Raw genomic sequence first — 15,082 nt, 5'->3', positions numbered from 1 at the left:
TAAGTTGTAGCGTGGAATATATGTATTAATTCAAAATGTACAAATAAGATGAAATATTGGTAAATTGCTTTTGTTTTAGTTAATTCGAAGCGAGTTTTGCTAAAAAATACATCATGTATAATGCTATTGATAAGATAAAATGTAGCTATTAGGTCTCTGTGTTTTTTAGGGCTTGAAAAGCAATCCACCCCTTGTGAGTAAAGTCTTTGTGTACTAAATATATAGTACTATCATGGAAAGAATCGATCGAAGCGACACCTGAGCAGTCTTGTAGGTATTTATTGGGGGAAGGTAATTGAGAATAGAAGTCATTTATGAAAATTACAAATTTTAAAGCAAATCAAAGGAAATAGTTGATTGCTGAACTTTATGTTATAAACAAAAAAAGAAAACTCACGTAAGGAAACTCAAAGTGGTAAATTTTTAATAGAATTACCGGCATAACCGTCGCACCTATCCATGTAGTAAAATTTCACAATTCATAAGAGTTAAATAAGTTTTATACAAAATGATATAGTACTAAACTCGAATCAAAAGTTTGACTCTTATAGTTATTAATAAACAACTGCTTTAGATTTCAAACACGGTACATATTGAGAGTTTTTAAAGAAGCATATACATAACTTGTTTTTAAAGAAAGTAATTGCTGGTTTATTAGCGTAGACCACATTATATTTCGTACACTCTAAACAATTAACCTAAATGATGTCAAAACAAAGAAAAGAGGTGGACAATTTCAAGGTTCAATTCTTTTGGCGCAAATGATTTCCCATAGCATTAGGAATAACGAAAATGAAGAATCATTTGCCTGAAAGAAAGAGACTTCTAGTAGCGAACTTAGCTTTGGTGTCATTTACTCGTCGTCGAGCACAGGTCGCGTTCTGCAGGTTTAGCGGTAAAATGGAGAAGCTTTTGGAACTTAATTTTTGTATTTTGTTTCATTTTCCAAACTTTTTACTAAACGATGTTCTTAAAATAAAGAAAAAAGGTTGTTGAGTTCTAGAAACGATAGATAGCGTTATAAATGAATTATTATTTTCCACCCCACCTAACAGAGAGTAAGCATAGCAAAATAGTCAAATTATATTTAAGTGGGAATATTTAACCACTTTTTGATACACATTGTCAAATTACGGTGTCAAATTGCATGATCTTAAGGGCCAGTTAATGTCGGCACGACGTAAGACATTCCTAATTCCTGAGAAAGACGAGAAATCGACACATTTGGGTCTTCGTCAACACTTTCACTTACAGCAGCGATATTTTCAGTGGAACTAGCGAAACGATGATGCACAGTCTCATCAAATTTCTTCACAATTTTGCCAATTTCTTGCGTGTAAAGATTATAATCTCCTCTTAAGGCACGATATGTGGCTGTGGAAGAATCACCATTTTTGTAATAGTTAAGGGATGCGGTTTCATAAATATCAGACTTCAACTGAAAAAAATTGGTTTAACAACTTAGTTTACTTACTTACTTATGGTGGGGCTACCAGTCCTGTGTGAACAAGGGCCTCCCCTAACAAACTTCTCCATCTAGTTCGGTCATAGCTAGATGTCTCCAGTTTCGCGCTTCAAATTGGTTGAGGTCGCCTTCCACTTGTGCGCGCCACCTGATTCGCGGTCTTCCTCTACTGCGCTGTCCTGCGGGTGTGGGTTCGAAGACTTTCCGGCCGAGAGCATTGGTTTCCCAGCGCTCTACGTGACCCAGCCATCTTAGTCGTTGGACTTTTACCCTTCTGGCTAAGTGTACGTCGCTGTACAGATCGTCTTCTTTCAATTCCCCTTCGATGCATAAGGAACCATAAATCACACGAAGAACTTTTCTCTCGAAATGACCCAAGGTGCTTTCATCCGCTTTTGGCATATTCCATGCTTCTGCACCGTAAAGCAGGACGGTTATGATAAGGGTCTTATATAGTGACACTTTGGTCCTTCGAGAGAGGGCATTGCCACTCAATTGCTTTCTTAACCAAAAGAAACAGCGGTTAGCAAGAGTTATTCTGCGTTTGATCTCAGCGTTGGTGTTGTTTTCTGCGTTTACAGCGGAGCCTAGGTAGACGAAGTCTTTGACTACCTCAAAGTTACGTTTGTCGATGGTGACATTTTGACCAAGACGTCTTTATTCTATGTCCTTTCTTGACGACAGCATGTACTTTGTTTTGCCCTCATTAACCGTTAAATCCATTTTGCCGCCTCTGCCTCAATACTCACAAAAGCCCCATTGGCATCACGCCGAGTTCTTCCGATTATGTCAATGTCATCAGCATATGCTACTAATTGGACAGACTTTTGAAAGATAGTGCCTCTAGTGTTGACGTCTGAGCTCTGCACTATTCTTTCAAGTATGATGTTAAAAAAAATCGCATGACAGTCCATCACCTTGTCTTAAACCTTTTTTGACATCGAAAGGTTCTATTAAGGATCTGCCGTAATGTAAATATTTGATCGATTGTGGACTTTGCTGGTCTAAGACTACATTGATAAGGACCTATCAGGTCGTTGACGATGGGCTTTAGACGTTCACATATAACAGCAGAGAAGATTTTGTAGGCGATGTTAAGTAGACTGATTCATCTATAGTTGGTGCAGTTTCTAAACTGCAATCTCCTTTTTCCGGATCAGGCAAACAATACTGAGGTTCCATTCATCGGGCATTGAGTTTCAGGAGAAATGAGTTCAATCTGAACACACAACGCTTATTTCACGGTAAAAGTGGTCTTTAATTTTTAGAACAGAGTTTAAGAAATAAATTCCTTGTTATGCTTTGAATCTTTCCAAAGTAATCTGTCAAAGTGTAAAACCATAAAATGACAGTTATAGTTTGGTAGTTGAACATTGGTTGAACATCTGTTGTGCCAGTTTTAAAATCGTGCTGCAGTTTTTGATCTGTGGTTCAACAACAATATTTCATTGAATTCAGGGCTAGTTTGGCAACAATAGTTGAAGTTCTAAATTCATACTTTCACACCAATTGGCTAGTTTTGTACTGAAATAAACATGGTTAAAAGGTTCAACCTTGGTTCAATTTTTATGGTGAAAGTAAATGTATATACTCAAACCAGTTTCAAACTTAAGAGAAAAACATGATAATAACTTTTGACTCTCATGTTTTGTATGAAATAATATTTATCTAGTATTACATAATGCACAAGGTATGTTCAACAATCAATTGCAATCTTAACATTGATCGAAATTTAATTAAGAGTGAGAGCATATCGAATAAACCCCATGACTCGGAGTCGTTTTGCCATCAAAAAAATTTTAAACATGTTTTTAAAGTCAAAATCACAAATTGCCTTTTAAATTATATTATACTGTCACTTACTTTGACATTTACAATTAATGTCAGGAAGTCAGGAAGTAGTTTATTTGTACAACCAAAATAATTAAATGTCAGGCTGTTTAAAATATTGCATCATTATTCATTACCTTTAAGTTTTTATTTTTTTAAATATTGTTTTTAATTTGTAACAGATTTTAAAATATATGTACAAAAAAACGTTGTGTCATGAGAAACATTTAAAAAACATCGAATGAATTTTTCACGCTAAAAAATTAAAGAGAAAATCCCACCGCACGAATAAAGTCTCGCCCATTACAATCACATTAAGTTTAATCTATAGGCTCTTTGTGTATGTCCATTACCAATTCAATTTTGGCTCTTGAATGCAAAATAATTTGAATATTCAGAAAACGAGTATATTCCTACAGAATTGTATAGTACCAACTTGAACTTTGCTCCTTAATATTCCAACAAACACTGCATAAAACACGACATCCTCTTTTTTAACCGAAAAAATACAAAAACAAAAACCATCACAGAAAATAAAAACCAAAATGGAATTTTTCTCCATTTTGTCATTAAGTTTATTTTTTATTTTCAACTTAATGTGTGCAATTTAATTGCAATTTAACTCTCGGCCTTTCTCACAATTGTTATTCTTTTTTTTTATTTGTATTCTTTTTTTCTTTTTGCAGACCTTTTGTGTGGTATCAAAGCGATTTCGGAAAAACTACATTCATCGGTTCACCGGAACTAAGAGCCTTTTCCTGTTTCATCCTTGGAGTCCTGCTCGTCGGATATGTGTGTATATAGCTACGAATCAATATTTTGATTACTGTGTGATGGCTACAATACTTTTCAACTGTATTTTTTTAGCCAGAACAGAAACATCCGAAGAAGCGGAGTAAGTTAAAAATGTGTATATTGTATGAATTTAAGTTATTTTGTATCTCTGCAGATCTTTAAATTTATATTTCGAAAAAAATGTTTCAAGCTGAGGAATTTATTATTGAGAACATGCTTCATGGAAACTTGTGATACAAGTTTTTCAACTAGAATTGATTTTCAAACTGTATGTTTAACTCTTGAAACAAAATTATTTAGAAGGTTTTTAAAAACAGTTTATAAACTTGAACTTTATAGACTTGAACTAGTTTGAGTACGACCTTAAAGTTACTTTATCAGCCTTAAGCTAAGTACATACGAATGTCTTATTTTAAAATATTGACAGATATGTCAGTAAAACAATAGTCCCAAAAGGTTTAAAATCGCGTGAACATAGAATTTTGTTTGACAATATTTTCAGAAACGTCATTTTCAGACGAAAGTTTGTCGTTGTTTAAACATTTGATAGTTGCTGACATTCTTCCCTCTGTCATATATGTATGAATATATAATTGTCAAATCCTCATATTTATGGACACAATATCTAATCATCTAATAATCTGACAATGAATATATGAATATATATACGATTTTGAAACTTAAATTTTGTATTGAAAGGCATTAAGATAGTGTCAGCTCAACCGCAGCTATTGTCAAAGAACTTACAGATCTAAAAAGCGTACTTACGTGTAGTTTTAAAGTGCAAAGAAGTCTTATAATTAACTCTCAACAATAATTATTTAGGGTCAGTTCCACAGCCCACAGCCCACTCAATACACCTAAGTCCTAAGTCAGTCCAAAAAAAGACATTGAAAGGGTAACTGAGCTTTAAGACTCTTAAAATAGTCACTTTCTCAACTTAGAAGACTGAACCAAAGACTTTATTAAAAATGTTGTAAATAATCATTTGTTAACTTTAAAATATTCAAAATTTATTTATACAGATACATCTTCCTCGCTATTTACTCCCTTGAGATGTTTATCAAAATCATTGCTAAAGGCTTCCTACTTAATAAATACACATACCTAAGGAATCCATGGAATTGGCTGGATTTTATTGTAATAACTAGCGGCTATGCCACCATCGGAATGGAAGTTGGCAATTTAGCCGGTTTAAGAACATTTCGTGTACTGAGAGCATTAAAGACTGTTTCCATTATGCCGGGTAAGAATTTTATATAAAATAATAAATATTATTTAAATAATAATGTTTTGTTTAATTGTTATTAGGCCTTAAAACTATTATAAATGCGTTGTTGCATTCATTTCGACAATTGGCCGAAGTAATGACACTAACGATATTTTGTTTAATGGTTTTTGCACTATTTGCCCTACAGGTAAGTTTCAATTCTTGTTTTTACATTGAAATGTTTTAAATATAAATTTAAACAAAACATAATACAATTTTAAAGGTATATATGGGCGAACTTAGGAATAAATGCGTAAAAAATCTTCCAGACGACTGGGTCAATTTAACAAGTGCAGAATGGAAAAGGTAAATTTTAATTTATTTTATAAAAAGCATTTCTGACAGTAAAAGCGAGAAATTTTGTTTATATTTCTGAGAATACGGACATCTCTAACGTCTTAGAAACATAAACGGGCCTAATGTTAAAACATTTCTTTATATTGTTTGAAAAGTCATCATCAAATTGAATGTTGCAAAATTCTTTAAGTGACAGCAAAATGTCAAATCAATTATTTTTATGTTTATGATAAAAACACACTCAAAACACACGTTTAATAACGTACAAATATTTAATGATTTTGTTGCTTAATAATTGAAGAGCTGGTTAAAACTTTTGGATGATCTTATGATTATGACAACGAAAACGTACAGATAAGAGCATACATATTCGTATGTTTTAATTTAGCTTAGATTAGGGAGTAGTTTTATAGCTATGCATAAGATAAAGAATATTAAAAATTATAAATAGAAATATTATCAGCACGATGCTGAAACATTAGACATGACAAGAAAACCTTACGCTTAACAATACACGTAATAACTTCATAAAAGAGTACATTGTTCATCTAACAAGATTTTAATTCACTTTATTAGAGGATTCAAATCTTAAGCAATTGAGAAATAGGATGAAGCACAAAATATATTATAAGTAATTTATTTGATGTGTTTCACTTGTATCTTGTACTCATTTGCAAAAAAATGTAAACAAGCTTTTGTTAACGGCTTGACATATTACTAAACGTAAATTTTCTAAATATTAAGCAATTTACTAGAGACTTTAAAATTACCTTTCCTTCGGTTTACTATCTATTAAATTGCTAATTCCTTTTTTTCAACAGGCATCTGAACATGTCTAAATAGTTCATAAATACTATTTGTGAAAATAAACAAAGCAAACAAAATGAAACTGACCTATTTATTCCTTATTTATTCTATCAACTGCTCTTATAACGATAATGACAGATATCAAATGGATTTAGCAAATTGCTTAAAGTTAAAGTTTTTTTCGGGATTTTGACTTTTTTAAAATTGTAAGATGTTATAATCGTAAAATTAAGTTAACTGAATAGCAATTATTGGCTACGTTTAATCTCAGACAGATAGGGTATCCGGATACCTTTTTGTTAGTGTATTACGAGTAAGAAAACAACTGAGATGTCAAAAAAGGAATCTAAAGGTATCCAAGAATTTCTGGGTCATATTGGTATCTGACAGAATAGCTGATTGAACACATTGTTGATATAACACATGGTTGAATTTCAAGAAACTTGAAACTTGATTTCAGCTTTTTGTATTTGTTGGTGAACAAAAAAAATGTTAGTTGAAGTTGCAACTTCTGCTCATTAGGAAATGAGATCTAAATTCTTCCTTTTGACTTCGAAGCTTAAAATGGTTATCTGCCTTTTGTGAACAGCTGAAAGATGTTTTTATTTTTTGACAGCTATCTCAATACAACTATCCAACTCGTTCAACAAGGTATATAGGTGGATATCCAAGATACCCTATCCAACACAAGATTGAACGCAGCCATTATATTTACAAGCAAAATCCAGAGCTTAAATTTAAATAGGTTGAGATTCTTGTCATTCCAGTTGTCAACTTAAATTGCAGTTCAGTTGAAATGACATTTGACGCCTCGAGTATAACACCATTCCAATCTCTTGGAGACATTTTTTTCCCGCAAAATTTGGCCTCAATTTCGCTACCCGATTGATATCGTCTACCATCTACACATGTTTCTAAAGAGCAAATATTTTTCAAAAATCAAAGTAGTTGACGAAAGAACAAAGCTCTCCTCTTTCACACGACGAGACTAGTCTACTCCATAAATCAACTCAGTCTTTTTATGTAAATCTTGTATGTGTGAATGTCACATATAAGGCCTGTTCACACAGAGCTCGGCCCAGTGGGACGGTCAGAACACACCGCTGTCTTCGGATTCCGAGTTATGACACGTCAAACAGTACGAGGTCAGCTTTCGGAAATCTATTAAGCCAGTTCTGAAAGTCAAATCAACTCTTTCTTTTTGCGAATCCAAACAATTTGGGCAGGTTCAGGCAACATCAGGGACTTCATTTGCATTTTGACCAAGGCAACTAGTAGTTTTTCAAGTGTCAGGAATTTCAAATTCAGACCTTTACTTCGCAAACCTCTACTATAAGTTCATAGTACAAAAAGTACCAACAAAATTATTGTCTACAAAACACTCCTCGGGTAAGGTAGAAGTCCATTACGATTTGTAATTTGTATTGTAAGAAATATTAGTTATTTTTTCCCAAATTGACAATTAACCCTTTTACAGAAAGCATTAAATAAAGTTGTGCAGCAAATACATAAATCATAGAGTAGTATAGTTCACCTTTCAGTTGAATAAAAAAACATTATCAACTGTCATTTTGATAGAAGTTGACTTGACTTGATAGTTAGGGAGATTTTTCTTGACTAACTTTTCAGTCAACTTTCCATTAAAATTGCCTTAATTGGAAGTTAATTTTTTGGCAGCTGGCCAATCAGATATTAGAAAGTTGCCTTACTTTCAAGTCTCTTATGTCGTCTGAACCTGCCCATTGTTTTTTTCTGTTTTGACGTTTGACCGTCGCGTTCTTATTAAAAATATGCAACTTTAATTTGGCCACCCCGTTGATCGCGTTTTACTTGAACAACAACGTATAACTGTATATATATAAGACAGGTAACGCAACGTTCCGCCACGCTGTTTGACCAGGCATACAAACAAATATTTTAAAAAAGTATGTAAGACTTTTCAGAATTCCTACTTTGGTATGTTCAAAGAAGTTGTTCCGAAAATCTGGTAGACCTAAGTATATAAGGGCTTAGAATATGTACTTGTTCTTCTTTTTCGAAATTGAAATAAAAATTAACTATAGGTTTTTATACTAAAGAAATTGACACACATTTTAAACCACACAATAAATAGCACATTTAAGAAAATGTGTTTGATGCTTTTAAAGTTTAACTAATTTTTTTAAGAAGTTATTAGTTTCTTATAGACTTTTTCTATTACCAAATATTTAAAAATATTAAATGCAAACTACAATTTAAAAATTTCAGTTGGGTGAATGATACAGAGAATTGGCTCTACGATCTCGAAGAATTGCCAATGCTTTGTGGAAATCTCACTGGAGCCAGGCACTGCCCAACAGGTATACAAATTTATTCGAATTTTGTTTTTGAAAATCTTTTATTCAAAATTTATTTTAAAGGATACACGTGCCTTTGTGTGGGTGAAAATCCCAACCATGGATACACAAATTTTGATAATTTTATGTGGTCCATGTTAACAACTTTTCAATTGATCACCCTTGATTATTGGGAGAACGTATATAACATGGTAAGAAACAAAAACAATATATATCTAAGCTTTTTATTAAGTCTTAACAAATTTGTTTCTGAATATTTAAGGTACTTGCTACATCAGGACCCATGAGTGTATCGTTTTTTACAGTGGTTGTATTTTTTGGCTCATTTTATTTAATTAATTTGATGTTAGCCGTAGTAGCGTTAAGTTACGAGGAAGAAGCCGAAATAACAAACGAAGTTAGTTTTTACTAAATGGTTTTAATGTTTTGAATTTAAAATATATTTTTAAAACAAATTAAAATTTAAGGAACGAAAAAAAGACTTATTGGATCATCGTGAAGATTCAACTTTTAGCTTCGACCCGTCCATATTAGATGTAAAAAAATTAAATAAAAATTACAAAAAGAAAATTGACTCACGCAAGGGTGTACTGTTGGCACAATACAGTAAGAAAAAGACACGTCGGAAAAAGAAGGGCAAAGATGGTGCCCCAAATGAAAATGGAAATGGCCAAGTAGGTTTTAAAAAATAAAAAATCTATAAAGTTGGGGGTAAGTTTTGTAAATGTAACTTCCTTTTTTTTCTGTTTAGAGTCAAAGTCGTTCGGTGACTCCAAGTCCGAGCCCGAGTCCTCGACATAGCACCGACCGGCCGCAGGCGTTAAATATTCCAAATCAACGCCCCCGGGGTATCTCATTTCAAGATGAGCAGAACAAGAATCCAAACATGCTATACCCCTCAGGTGAATGAAAAACAAGTCCTATATAAAATAATATAAAAATTAACTCATTCTTAATTGACATAAAAATACATAATGTAGACTACAAAGGTCAATTACTACCTGGCAGTCGACAGGCCAGTTCAAATGCCAGCGAAGGTGGCGGAGTGAATCGAGAATCCTCATTGGATGATTCTGGTGTGGTGGACGATCATGAGGAACAGGACACAGGTAATGAAATGGTGAACACATCAGCGGTGGAGTTACAATCCGATTTAACTCCGGTTACACTTGCCTTATCACCGCGCGAGGTTCGTTTAATTAAGTGCAATGGAAATATTGCACGCATTAAGAAGCATAACATTTATGCTTTGCATCAAGAATTTTCCTCGGAAATAGTTGTTATAGGTACATAGTATATAGTTTAGCGTAAAAATAAAAATTCAAAAATAAAAATATAAACATTTAAAAAAATAATAAATTATATTTATTTAAAACAATTTTATTTTATCACTTCATCTAAAACTTGCCATTTAAAAACAAAAATATTCTCATATAAATTTGCTTGTTTTGCATTTTTATCTTTTCTCTTTCTTTTTGACATTTTAATGCTGATGTACCTTTAATCTTATGTAAAGATGATCTTCCTGATCGAAATTGTGATAGATGTGTTCAATGTTGCGTTGACTACGAGGGTTGGCTGCAATTTCAAAATTGTTTATATAAAGTAAGTATATATTTTAATATTTAATAATTTTGTAGAAATCAAATTTTTGATAGTTATGATTATGTAATTGGGAAACCGAATTCAAACAGATCTTTATTAAGCAACTGTCACTTTTGAAGCTGTCATCTTTTGATATTTGACAAGTAAAAACTACACCATTATTAAAAATGGAAATATAAATTCAGAACAAAGACGGTGTAAATGTTGCAGGCACGTTTCAAAAACTAAAACACTTGATACAACAATAATGATACTGATCGACAGAATTTGTGCTGATATGAAAAGTAAGAGATGTCAAGAATCGGAACGTTGAACTTTAAAGTACAATTGAAAATATTGCTTTTAAAGTCCTGTTTCGGTGAAAACCCAAGTTTATCGATTCCATAAACGTTTTTTCTATATAATCTAAATTCTCATCGTGAAATCATCTTCAATGATGGGTTCTATTTTCGTCTCGAAAACTACTGAACTAAACTTTTATGATTGACATTGATGTTAATGTGAATAACATTTATTTTCAACAAGACAAGCAACAAAATAATTGCTATTTTTCAAAAAAAAAAAAACGACAGAAATTATAGTAAAACTTGTAGCCCTTGAAAATTTCTTCAGAAGCTTATCGTCTCTATTTCTATTCTTTATTACTTAGCAATATTTTATTTCAAAACTAGGAAAATGACTCAAAACATACTAACACCGATTACATAAACCGATAATTAGGCTTTGGAGATATTCAAGTTTCAATATCGACATTTCTATCATATTAAAATATTTGCAACTCATACGTCGGATTCTGTAATGGCTGCGTTCAATCTCAGATAGATAGGGTATCCGGATAGATTTATGTTAGTGTTTTACGTGTAAAATAGCAGCTGATAAAAAACAGCTGAGATGTCAAAAAAGGAATCCAAAGGTATCTAAGATTTTCTGGGGTAGGTATCTAACAGAACAGCTGATTCAAGACATGTTTTAATTTCAAGAAAATTGAAAACTGATTCCAGCTTTTTGTATTTTTGGTAAACAAAATGTTAGTTGAGGCTGTACGTACATGCACTTATCAATTCATAATCGTCCGACGAATCAGTTGAATTAACCGTGCAATGTTTTATCTTACAACAATTTTGACTTCGAAGTTCAAATGTTCCTCTGCTTTTTGTGAACGACTAAAAGTTGTTTTTATTTTTTGACAGCTTTCTCAATACAGCTATCCAAATCGTTCAACAAGGTATCTAAAAATCCACCTATCTAAGATTACATATCCACCACGTGATTGAACGCAACCAATTGGAATAATCCTCAGTTATAGCTATCATTAGTTCTTTGACAGGACATATTTTCTGACTAAAATTAAGTAATTGATGTTAGAGTTGATCATTTAAAGAATAACTAGCAAATCAAAAATCAGCTAAAATGAACTAAATGAAAAGTTCTGAATTGAATAGAGTAAAAAAAGATCTACAACTCATTATCTTCATTTTGATACCAAATATATCAAACTTGATTCTCTTAATCACTCTTAAATCTTGAATCAATGATAGATAACTGGCACCTTAAAGGTTTGATTACATGGAAACACTTTGTCTGAAAGAATCTATTTGAAATTTTTCGCAGTATAGGTACATTCACTTTCTTTTATATTTTCGAGGTATTAAATAACCATATAAGTATAAATGGCGTTCAAATGTGTCAGGGTTGAAAGGCTGCGTTCAATGACTTTTTGAATAAGTTATATTGGATAATGTAATTTGTAGATACATAATAGAACCAGTTGGATACATAAATTGAAATTGCTGGCATAAAATAAACACAACTTTCAGGGGGTTCATTCTGTAAAACGATTATCGTCAAACGATAACGTTTTGACGATCACTTCACGTAAGACGATAATTGTCAAAGTGATATCGTCAAAACGATAGCGTTAACTAAGCAAATTGAAGTAAAAATGTTTCGGTGCAGTTTAGTTTTGTTACAAAATGAAAATAAAAGTACAATGAATCCGATTACGAAGAAAATTAAGAGATGAATGTGACCTTCTATCTATTTTAACCCAATATGTAATCATTTTTTTATATACAAAACATTAGTAATCTCTCTTAATTGTTGTTGAATAAATAAAACAATTGCAGTTTTGGAATTGCAAAAGAGGACTTTATGATATTATAAACAATAAATTTGCCGTTCTACATACATAATATATTTATATACCTTCAATATTAAAATTTGTGGAACTATTGAAACTTTGGGGCGGTAAAACATTGGTATATTCGACAGGCAACGATATTAGTATCGCTCTTGCAACAAGCTCTAATCCAAAGTAGTTTTGCAAACAAAAAATATTTTTGAAGCTGTTCCCTGTAGATGAAATGGAGTCTTCACTTCCTTCCCTTGGACAAAATTGGGTTTATTACTGCAGCTGATTTGCAAATATATCAGACATTGAGCAAACATTTTGATTTTATAGTTTTATCTTAGGCGGCAACAAATGAAAACACAAAAAGTAACAAGAACAATAAACATCACAAAATAGTTGGCATAGTTGGCATGTTTATTAACAATACATTTCTTGCAAATTTTCAAAATTTCCCATAGAGAAAAACCAAGTTTAATAACATTTTCAAGCTATTGAACAAGCATTATCTTTCGTTGAGTTCATTTTGACATTTCAGTCATAGTATAGAAGTATTTGGAATATACTCAACGAACTTATACTGAAAACCATTGAACGAGACGATAGTGATAAAGTTACGTGAAGCAAAATTATTGATGATATCGTTAATAATAATCGTTTTGACGATTATCGTTTCGGAAATTGGAATGACTCCCCAGGTGTTTATAAAAAGCAGACAAACATTTAGATTTCGAGGGCCAAAATATCCAATGGAAAATTTTAATAATTCCCCGGATTTTTAACCAAAAAAACAGACAAATTTAAAATAAACCTTTGGCTGCGGTCAATCTCGTGTTGGATAGGGTATCTTGGATAGGCGGATTTTTAGATACCTGAACGAATTGTATAGCTGTTTTGATATAGCTGTCAAAAAATAAAAACACCTTTCAGCTGTTCACAAAAAGCAGAGAAACATTTAAGCTTCGAAGTCAAAATTGTTGTCAGATAAAACATTTAATGGATAATTCAACTGATTCGTCGGACAATGATGAATTGATAGGTGCATAACAATTTAATAAATAAGAGATAACCTTCTAAAATTCGCAGGCATATAGCTTCTTCATCGTCTATTATGTACAACTTCAACTAACATTTTGTATCTTTTTGTTACCAACAAATACAAAAGGCTGAAATCAATTTTCAAGTTTCTTGAAAATCAACCATGTCTTGAAACAGCTGTTCTGTCAGATACCTACATACCCCAGAAATTCTTGGATACCTTTAGATTCCTTTTTTGTCATCTCAGCTGTTATTTTACACGAATACCAAAAAGGTATCCGGATACCCTATCTGTCTGCGATTGAATGCAGCTTTTGGGTTACTTCAAATTCAACCATATTTTGAATCAGCTGTTCTGTCAATACCAACACATACCAGAAATTATTGGATACCTTTAGATTACTTTCTTGGTATTCCACCTACGTATGTTTTATCAGCTGTTCTTTTGCAAATAAAACACTAACAAAAAGGTATCCGGATATCCTACCTGTCTGATATGAACGCAGTCAATGTAACGTGTGCAGGAAGCCTTAATATTAATTTTTCAAACATATATTTTTCAATTTTTGTTTAATTTGTTATTTTTTAAAACTTATTTACAGATTGTTAGAGATCCATTATTTGAATTAGCAATAACTTTGTGTATAGTACTGAATACCATGTTTCTTGCCATGGAACACCACGGGATGAGTGAGAGCTTTCGACAAGCATTAGATATAGGAAATAAGGTTAACACAAAAATTTTAATAATTCAAATGAAAATGTTTATAAACTTTCAAAACATTTAGGTTTTTACTTCAATATTTACGTTCGAGTGTATTGTTAAGCTGTTGGCATTATCGAAAGAGTTTTTTCTTTGTGGTTGGAATATTTTTGATTTAATTATTGTAACAGCCAGTCTACTGGATATTATTTTCGAACTAGTAGATGGTTTGAGTGTGCTCCGGGGACTGAGATTGGTAAGTTTTTTTTTTAAATAATTTGTTGAAAATTGTGATGTAACAATAACTTGATTCCTTTACTAGCTGCGAGTATTAAAACTGGCGCAATCATGGACAACGATGAAAGTTCTTCTGAGTATCATTATATCAACCATCGGTGCACTGGGAAATCTTACACTTATTTTAGTTATAGTCATTTATATATTTGCTGTGATTGGAATGCAATTATTTTCGAAGGATTACACGCCAGAAAAATTCGATCCAGATCCTGTGCCAAGGTAAAAATATACTCACAACATTTTCGTATATTTTTAAAACTATATTTTCATGTATATTTGTGTGGTTTTAAAGGTGGAATTTCAACGATTTCTTTCATTCATTTATGATGATTTTTCGAATTTTATGTGGTGAATGGATTGAACCTTTATGGGATTGCATGAGAGCCGAAGAAGAGGTAAAATATAAAATCAATACAAAAATTTCAGAACATTTTTTAAAATTAAAAATTCGCTTAAATAAATAATTTAAAAAAAGAAAAACTAAAAAAAACATTAAGGTATATGGATGTTG

The 15,082-nt window shown here is 32.0% G+C and overlaps 1 protein-coding gene across 2 annotated transcripts in view; it reads left to right on the top strand.

The window, feature by feature from the left end:
* LOC129952066 (sodium channel protein 60E) overlaps positions 1–15,082 on the top strand; it is a 362,037-nt gene that overhangs the window by 327,853 nt on the left and 19,102 nt on the right. For both annotated transcript variants that reach the window (XM_056064492.1, XM_056064491.1), the window contains exons 4-18: positions 3,982–4,190; positions 5,116–5,336; positions 5,402–5,508; positions 5,584–5,666; positions 8,712–8,803; positions 8,864–8,991; positions 9,063–9,197; positions 9,268–9,474; positions 9,552–9,702; positions 9,781–10,086; positions 10,317–10,405; positions 14,174–14,299; positions 14,360–14,530; positions 14,597–14,790; positions 14,864–14,966. In XM_056064492.1, the coding sequence (XP_055920467.1) occupies positions 3,982–4,190; positions 5,116–5,336; positions 5,402–5,508; positions 5,584–5,666; positions 8,712–8,803; positions 8,864–8,991; positions 9,063–9,197; positions 9,268–9,474; positions 9,552–9,702; positions 9,781–10,086; positions 10,317–10,405; positions 14,174–14,299; positions 14,360–14,530; positions 14,597–14,790; positions 14,864–14,966 (2,322 nt within the window). The remainder of the gene's footprint in view (positions 1–3,981; positions 4,191–5,115; positions 5,337–5,401; positions 5,509–5,583; positions 5,667–8,711; positions 8,804–8,863; positions 8,992–9,062; positions 9,198–9,267; positions 9,475–9,551; positions 9,703–9,780; positions 10,087–10,316; positions 10,406–14,173; positions 14,300–14,359; positions 14,531–14,596; positions 14,791–14,863; positions 14,967–15,082) is intronic.

This window comes from Eupeodes corollae, chromosome 3, assembly GCF_945859685.1.
Source record: "Eupeodes corollae chromosome 3, idEupCoro1.1, whole genome shotgun sequence".
Classification (NCBI taxonomy): domain Eukaryota; kingdom Metazoa; phylum Arthropoda; class Insecta; order Diptera; family Syrphidae; genus Eupeodes; species Eupeodes corollae.
This window is presented reverse-complemented; position numbering and strand designations above follow the sequence as displayed.